Genomic DNA, 8436 nt, shown 5'->3' with positions numbered 1-8436 from the left:
TTTTTGGTGGTATGCGGGCCTCCCTCTGCTGCGGCCTCTCCCGTTGCGGAGCACAGGCTCCGGACGCGCAGGCCCAGCGGCCATGGCTCACGGGCCCAGTCGCTCCGCGGCATGTGGGATCTTCCCAGACCGGGGCGCGAATCCGATTCCCCTGCATCGGCAGGCGGACGCGCAACCACTGCGCCACCAGGGAAGCCCCACCTTTCTACTTTTGAACCACACTCCTTACAATTGAATCCTCATCACGGTTAGAAAGCTTGTTTTAAAAATATGCAGTGACAGTATATTCAAAGTCTCAGGTTCTCATACTTTTGTTTTCAAACGAAGCCAATCCCTTCATATGTATTCATCACACAAGAAGCAGAGCAGTTCACATACTAGATCTTCAGCTGCTGTTAATGACTGGAGCTTTTCTTCTCAGGCTTGAGGAGTTACGTCTGCTCCAAGTATCTGTAAGTAGATTCACTGTTTGCTGAGGGTCAGGATAGCGTGTTAAGAAGGAGTACGTTATTTTCACCTGAGTAGATACTTTCTTTGAAGGAAATTCATCAGTTGTGTGGGCCATGGAATTTGGGAAGCTCCCCGGAATGTTGTTCTATTTAAGAAAATGCTGACTTACTCCGTGGTTTATTCTAGATATTGGATGGGTGGTCAACAAGTCATGCTGGGGAGATGGCAGCCTGAGGCTAGAGAGGCAGTTGGTTTACAAATTAGAACAAAATGAACTGACCCCCACAAGACTTCAGCCTCATCAGCTCCTTGCCACTTGTGGTGTGCTGTTTGACAGCCTTTATTTCTAATTCTCAGCCTGAAGCCTGAAACCAAAACCTCAAAAGCCCCTTTGAAGAATCAAATAAAATCCTGTGTCTTATGGATATTTGTTTAGTATGTATTTACACACACACACAGAAGAAACCGTTATTTGATGCTGGGAGCGATGTTGTTGAAAAGGGTGTCAATGTACCTTTAACTCTAGAAATATTTTATATAAAAGGATCAGGCCCATAATGACATGTTTAACTGTTGCAAGTAGATTTTAGGTCCTTTGAGTAGAAATGGTCTCATCCCCAGGGATCTCAGCAAGTCTTCCAGCTCCTGTTCCACCTCCCACCAGCCTCCTGGCTCATGGGTGTGTTGAGCACTGAGGACTGGACATATTGGCCCAACATGTTAACAGTTTTCATATGTAATAAGTGCAGATGAAATCTTTGTTGTCAACTATAAGCTTACCAAATGCCCATGGTTTCTTGGTCCTCAACGATATGCATTAAAAAGCTGGTTTATTTGTTCATTTGCTTGGGTAAAACAACAAGCTGAAGTTAATCTTGAGCTGAAATAATTTTCCTCAACAGGTTATGTGGCTCATGAGTTTATTTTGGATACAAGACCCTTCAAAAAGTCTGCAAATATTGAGGCCGTCGATGTGGCCAAGAGGCTTCAGGATTATGGTGAGTGGTCTCCCGGGAGTGACCCCTTGTAGGGGAACTTGAGTTTTTGACATTCATGTAGCTGCCCATGCTGGCTATGGACCACAGACTGAATGTGCAGGTACCAGAGTAAACTGATCCACAGGCTAAACGGGGATCTGGGGGCTGTGGATAGAGAAAAAACTTTCCCCATGACTCCATCGGTACCATCCTTCAAAAGATATTAAATCACGCATCTTGAATCCATCAGCAGCTAGGTAAAGAAGACTTTATAGTTAACAAAGTTAAAAATCCCAAAGAAAATGATGGCTGCTCTCTGCCCATGTTTCTGGTAAATTCTTCCACCTATCCTACTCCTGGTAGACAGAGAGGTCCGTGAAAGTGAAGGAAGTGAAGCAGGCATCCTGTAGGAGTGTTAGAAAGATGAGTGGCATTTGAGTTTTATAGCCACCTCAGTCGTGGCATAGCTGTTCAGCTGCTCATAGAGATGAAGGAATAGGTGCACCTTGTTTTCACAGAGATGATGTGATTTTCTGTGAAGTCTTTTATCTGTGTGTTGTTAGTGGATGTTCACTCAGCACAGCCGTTATTAAAATACATTTTCTTAGTGACATTATCAATAACATCACAGAACCTTCAATTCTCAGGAAGGCTAAGTTGGGGAGAACTTTGCCTTTTGATGGATGTGGAGTCCTATCTGAATTTTAAGATGATTTGAATGACTTCTTTTAATAAGGAATGTAAAAACTTTAATAATTTAATAGTTTTACTACCGTATCATAACGGGAGTCCCACATGTGTGACTCATTTCTCTCGTGAATGAATGATCTTATTATGTAGAGTTACACTGATAATAAATGGGAAAACCAGAGACAGTTTTCATTAATGAAGTTAGCAATTACCTCAAAATCTCCTGTTGGCTGCTCCTGTGACCTGACTTAATTTAACTTCCCAGGCAATGGCTGAGTGATGGCTGATTCAGGTTAAGGCTTCCCTTCTGAGATGTGTGGTCTGTATCCCGCATCTGACTGCAGCAGCATTTGCAGGGAGCAAGGTGGGGGATGGAGGTAGGAGGGAAGTGGTATTTGAAGTTACTGCCCAGTATTTCCAAGTTCTGCTCTATCTACAACCTTGATATTTTGATGTTTGATAGAGTGATGGCTAGGCTTGCCCTAAGCCCAGAATAGTCCAGGTGCCTGGCACATAGGAGGCACTCAGAACAATGGTGCTTAATAAGTGAGAGAATGAATGAATGGCTAAGTGAAAAAAACAACAGTGAAAATGACAGCACAGATTCTGGGTCTAAATCACCTACTGAATCAGAATTACTGATTATACTAGGGGTGAGGCCTAGTAATCTGTGTTTACAGGCACTCTATGGATGAGTCCTATCTGGTGAGTGTGGGGCATGCTGCCATACGGCAGAGATTTCCAAACTTAACCTGATTCTGATATGAGTTTTTAAAGGCTCATACCTTGGATTTCCTGAATCAGGGTTAAAATCCAGGAATCCATGTTTCCATGACAACTCAGATGGTTCCAGATATGGGAACCACTACAGCAGAAAATACTGGGCTGAATTTGCTCACACATGGAATTGAGGTCAGACTTAATGGGTAATGAGATCAGCTTGTTGTTTAAAAAAGAAATCCCTTTCTGATTTGGGTGACACAGTTGTAGGCATTTGTCAAAATTCATTAAATTGTACACTTAAGATTTGTGTATTTCGCAATAAGTAAACTATCACAAAAATATGGGGACAGATACTGAATTCTAGCTAATAATATGCATGCTGAAGTGTTTTAGGGGGAAGTGTACTGATGACTGCAACATGCTTGGAAATGCATCAAAACTAAGACGATGCCTTAGATATGTGATAGGAATAGATGACTACATATGTGATAAAGCAAACACAGCATCATTGTAGATTCTAGGTAGAAGGTGTATGGGTGTTCACTCTACAGTCCTTTCAACTTATCGGTATATTTGAACAATTTTATAATAAAATGTTGAGAAGACAATCCCTTAAAGAATGCAGGCATGACTCTATAAAGCACTCTGTGTAATGATGCACACCAGAATTGGGAACCATTGCCCTCCAGGGCCAACTTAGTTGACAGAAATATCAACCTGGGAGCTGTTCTTCATCTTTTAAAGTTTCATAGGAAAAAGTGTAAGAATTGGGAAAAAGTTGTTTTTGGCTTTTGTCCAGGAAATCTCTCTCTTGACCATGTGTCTTGTTGATTCATCTTAACATGTGAAAGCTTTTGGAAACATAGAAATACCTTCAGCCTGTATTCAGTGTAAAGGCAAAGACTTTCTACATCCTGGGCAAGCCTCAGTTTCCTCATCTGTAAAATAGGGACAGTAACACTCACCCCAGGCTCCTTAATGCTTGTTACCTCATTATTTAACTTTTGGTAGGCTATAATATTTTAATTTCTCTTAACTGAAAGTAATACATGAACATTATAAAAAGATTCTAAAACACAAAGTGAAATAAAAACCCTAGTCTCATTTTCTGGCAACAATCCTGTTAAAATTTTAGTATTTATTCTTCAAAGCAGCTTCCCTCATAAAATATACATACATATATAAAGTGTATGTATATATATATACACATACACAACATATATAAATGTGTATATATAAATACTTTGTCATTTTAAAAATGGAAATGAGAGTATCATTAGGTAGCTTCCCTTTTTCACTTAAGTTGGGTAAACATTCAAAAATATTAACAAATATACATTTAAATACTAAGAATGGTTGCATATTTATTGTATGGAAGCCCAGTAAAATTTGCCTAACCAATCCTCTATTGTTGGATGTTAGGTTATTTCCTAAGCTTTTCTTCCATAAATAGTGCTAAAGTGAATCCCTATATATACGGTAGCAAATTTATCAGATTATTTTCCTTGGGATAAACTATAAGATGGGGAGGGTCTCTTCTTCCAAATTGGGGAGGTCAAAGTTAGTGACACAAGTTCCCCCATCTCCTTTGCAGGATTTCATGCCCCTACCATGTCCTGGCCAGTGGCAGGCACTCTCATGATTGAGCCCACTGAGTCGGAAGACAAGGCAGAGCTGGATAGGTTCTGCGATGCCATGATCAGCATTCGGCAGGAAATCGCCGACATTGAGGAGGGCCGCATCGACCCTAGGGTCAATCCACTGAAGGTACGTAGGCACTGGTACTTTATCTAAAATATCCCAGAGAGTAGAAAACAGTGTCTGGATGGTGTGCTGGCAACCTCTGAAATCTTACTGGAAGGTGATATTCTTGCCTAGAATAATGCCATTCTTCTGAGCAGACCATACGTTCATTACCTGGAAGTTTAAATCTTCTTGAATCAACACAACAGTGGTTACTCAAGTATAATGTGGTTATTTCTTTTCTTTCTTTTTTTTTTTTTTTTAAGATTTTTTTGATGTGGACCATTTTTAAAGTCTTCATTGAATTTGTTACAATATTGCTTCTGTTTTATGTTTCCGTTTTTCGGCCATGAGGCATGTGGGATCTTAGCTCCCTGACCAGGGATGGGACCTGCAACACCTGCATTGGAAGGCAAAGTCTTAACCACTGGACCGCCAGGGAAACCCCGAATGTGGTTGTTTCTGATATGTTTTAACTTTTATGTATGCGTTTGGTGGTTGCGGGAGCTATTTACCCCACAAGGACCCAGTTGGCTTCCAAAGGAGGGAGCAGAGGCTGAAGGACCCTACATAGTTGGAGAAGTCTTATCATTCTGTGTCTCTGATGCACTCTTCTGAGATTATTTACCTTATAAACTCTGGATAAAGATATTCTTTTATTGGAGTAGTTATCTCTTAGGACCACCAGATTGGTACTTGGCCTGAATGTTTTACCATGTTTATGGCCTACACTGGAAAAAAAATTGTTAGGCATTACTTCGCCTCTTCCAAAATATGTTCCTTTTATATCTGGTCAGAGCTCTTAAGTTCTGTGTTATTAGGTCCAGACATTATTAAGCTGAGGGACCATGAATTGAGAATACTTCGAAGGCTGTGGTTCTGTTGTTATGGCTTCAAGCCAGAGGAGTATGAGATGTTCAGGGGAGCTCAGATAAGTTCCAGAGCTGCCCAGCTGAAGGTGGAGTGCTGGGGCCAATGGCTGGCGGGAGAAGGCCAGCACCGTGCTCAGTGTGAGTTTGACAGGGTAGTGGCGGAATATAACATGATTTGCTCTCATTATTATTTCTCTTTTCTCTGGATTCTTTCAGGGTTTAGGCAGTTTTTAAAAAAACAGCAAGACATCTAAAGAATACAATACTGAGATACAAAAGCAAGTGGAGGATAATACTCACAGGATGATATAAGGTTTAAAAGTGTACCAAACTGGGCTCTATGCAGTTTATTAATATATGCAGTAATAGTATAAAAACATGATGAGAATTGTGACAACCAAATTCAAGGTAGTGGTTATCGCTGGGGAGGAGGGCCAGCAATAAGATGGAAAGGGGATATGCAGGCAGCTTCAACTGTATCTGTAATGTTTCTTGTTTTAAAAGGTTAAGAAATATGACAAAAATGTTGATTTATGTTGGGTGCTTATTTTATTACTATAACTTTCTGATATTTGAAATATTTCACAGTTAAAATTTTCCTACCAAAATTTCCTTCCCTCCAAACTGAAACAAAACCACCACCCTCTGTCCATGGGCTTCCATCACCTCACTAGTTGATGTGATGTGCGGAAGGAAAAGGCAGTGTTCTGCTCTGACCCCTCTCCCATCCATGTCTGTCTCAGATGTCTCCACACTCGTTGACCTGCGTCACGTCCTCCCACTGGGATCGGCCATATTCCAGAGAGGTGGCAGCATTCCCACTCGTAAGTTCTCCTCTGAAACTGGATGTGCCAGCTGGTCCACGTTCATGTGTGTATGAGGGGCCATCACCTGCTCTGAAGGGCTCCCACTCTTGCTGTCTCCTCACCATAGTGACCACATGTAGGACACCTTTGCAGAACAATGCAGAACACAGGAATTGGCTTTCAGAGCTCTGAGGTCAGAGTCAGAATGCCAACCAGGGGCCTGGGAATCCTCAGGGTGCACAGTGCAGGAAGACCAAACGGGAGTCCCTGTCAAGTGGATCGATGTTTTCTACCATCATCCAACAGAGAGATGGCCCCAAATGCAGTCTTTCTCCCCTTTGATTCTTAGGTGAAGGTGCTCCGCGGTATGCTCGGCAGAGTAGGGACAGGGGGATTCGGATGGACAGTAATGGAGGAGGTTGGATTTTAGCTTTTTATACTTTTTGAGTACTTGTTGGGCTAATGGTACCTCAGGCCGTGGGAATATCATTGCAGTTTCCTCTTCCCCACCAAGAGAAACCTCTCAGAATATCCCGGAAGATTTCCGTCTTTTGTCCCTTGCAGCCCTTCGTGAAACCAGAAAACAAATTCTGGCCAACCACTGCCCGGATTGATGACATCTATGGAGATCAGCACCTGGTTTGTACCTGCCCACCCATGGATGTTTACGAATCCCCATTTTCTGAACAGAAGAGGGCCTCTTCTTAGTCTTCTCTCCCTAAGTTCAAGTGACTGATTTAATGGCTTTGGAGCACCTGATAAAGAAATGTTTCACTTTCCACCACAGACTCAAGTAGGGGTTTTATATACTGTGTATATTTTTGTAATCTCTCTCAAGGTAAATGTAAATATAATTCGCATAGTGAGTGGAAGCTCATTGTTGGAAGATTGATTTGCTTTGGTGCCTCTGCTTTCATATGTAGCAGCTGATGAGTTGCCTTGATTGGGACCACTTAGTTTTTTGCGTAGAAAATTTGGGGTGTGCTAGTAACTTTAGCTTCAATGTAGCAAGTTTGCAGTATAGAGACTATACTGGAGATCCGATAGACATATTTTTATTCCAAATAAGTCCTTGTGGACTGTGCCATCTGTGGGAAATCCCAGGGCAAATGTTTACATTTTGTATACACTGAAGAAATCGTTTTCCTCCTACTAATTTGCCTAATCTGTAATAGTATTTCTGAGTGTTCTCCTTTTTCCATGTGTGTAGTTTTTAAAAAATCTGCAATTAATAATATTCTAATAAAAGCATTGCAATTTGAAGAATGCCTTCTTGGTCCACTTTCCAATGTTAACTCCCATGTACCCTAGTTTCAGAGGAGTTTGAAGGGTAATAAGAATACCCAACCCAGTAGAACCGTTACATTAGTCGTGTCTTTGGCTAAAGAAACAGCTTGTATGTCTGTCTCGGTTAGCGGTGAATGCCACTTTAGCCCTTTCTGCTAGAATTGTATTTGGCTGCATATAACTGAAAAACCACCACAGCAGTTTAATTAAATAGCAGTTCATTTTTTCTCATTTAACAGTAAGTCCAGAGGTAATAAGCCAAGGGGTAGTTCAGTTTTCCTGTTCTGCCTCCTTTGCATATAGTCTTCATCCTCACGGTCTTAAGATGGCTACTGCATACCCGGGCATCACATACCCATTCTAGGCAGGAAAAAGGAGGAAAAACAAAAGGCAGATTCCATCCAAGTCAGCTGCTTTTGAAATGCTTTCCCAGAGGTTCCACCCAGTAACTTCTGCTTACTTTTAACTGGCCAGGCTTGGTTCAGATTGCCACTCCTAGCTGCAAGGGAGTATGAGAAGGTCTTTTACCTGGGCATGTTACTGCCCCAAAGAAAACCAGAAGTTTGTTAATTGAAGAAAAGGAGAAGAATGAATTTCAGGTAGGCAACTAGCACGCCTGCCACAAATAACTTTTCCCTAGAAATAGCAAATGCTTCATATGTTCTTCCCCAAAAGTTATTCAGCATCTGCTCTAACCCTGACTACTTGGTTCCTTGTTTGTTACTCAACCAACCATTATTCAAGCTGTTATAGTGACCTGGACGAAAGGTCTGCGTGCTCTATTGAATGCTCTGCAAGCGGTCTACTCATTCTCACACTTAAAAGTTTGTAGAACTGTTCATTTCAGCCTAACTAAGCAGTAGCGAAGTGATGGGATCCATGGTTCCT

The 8436-nt window shown here is 41.6% G+C and overlaps 1 protein-coding gene across 1 annotated transcript in view; it reads left to right on the top strand.

Moving 5' to 3' along the window:
- The window catches only part of GLDC (glycine decarboxylase), a 108181-nt gene extending 100015 nt beyond the window's left edge, over positions 1-8166 (top strand). The window contains exons 22-25 of the mRNA XM_024126926.3: positions 1353-1448; positions 4435-4607; positions 6199-6279; positions 6826-8166. Of these exons, the coding sequence (XP_023982694.1) occupies positions 1353-1448; positions 4435-4607; positions 6199-6279; positions 6826-6969 (494 nt within the window). The 3' untranslated portion in view covers positions 6970-8166. The remainder of the gene's footprint in view (positions 1-1352; positions 1449-4434; positions 4608-6198; positions 6280-6825) is intronic.
- Positions 8167-8436: the final 270 nt, after the last annotated feature.

This window comes from Physeter macrocephalus, chromosome 9, assembly GCF_002837175.3.
Source record: "Physeter macrocephalus isolate SW-GA chromosome 9, ASM283717v5, whole genome shotgun sequence".
Classification (NCBI taxonomy): domain Eukaryota; kingdom Metazoa; phylum Chordata; class Mammalia; order Artiodactyla; family Physeteridae; genus Physeter; species Physeter macrocephalus.
Note: the sequence above shows the minus strand (reverse complement) of the source record. Positions and strands in the feature narration are given on the sequence as shown.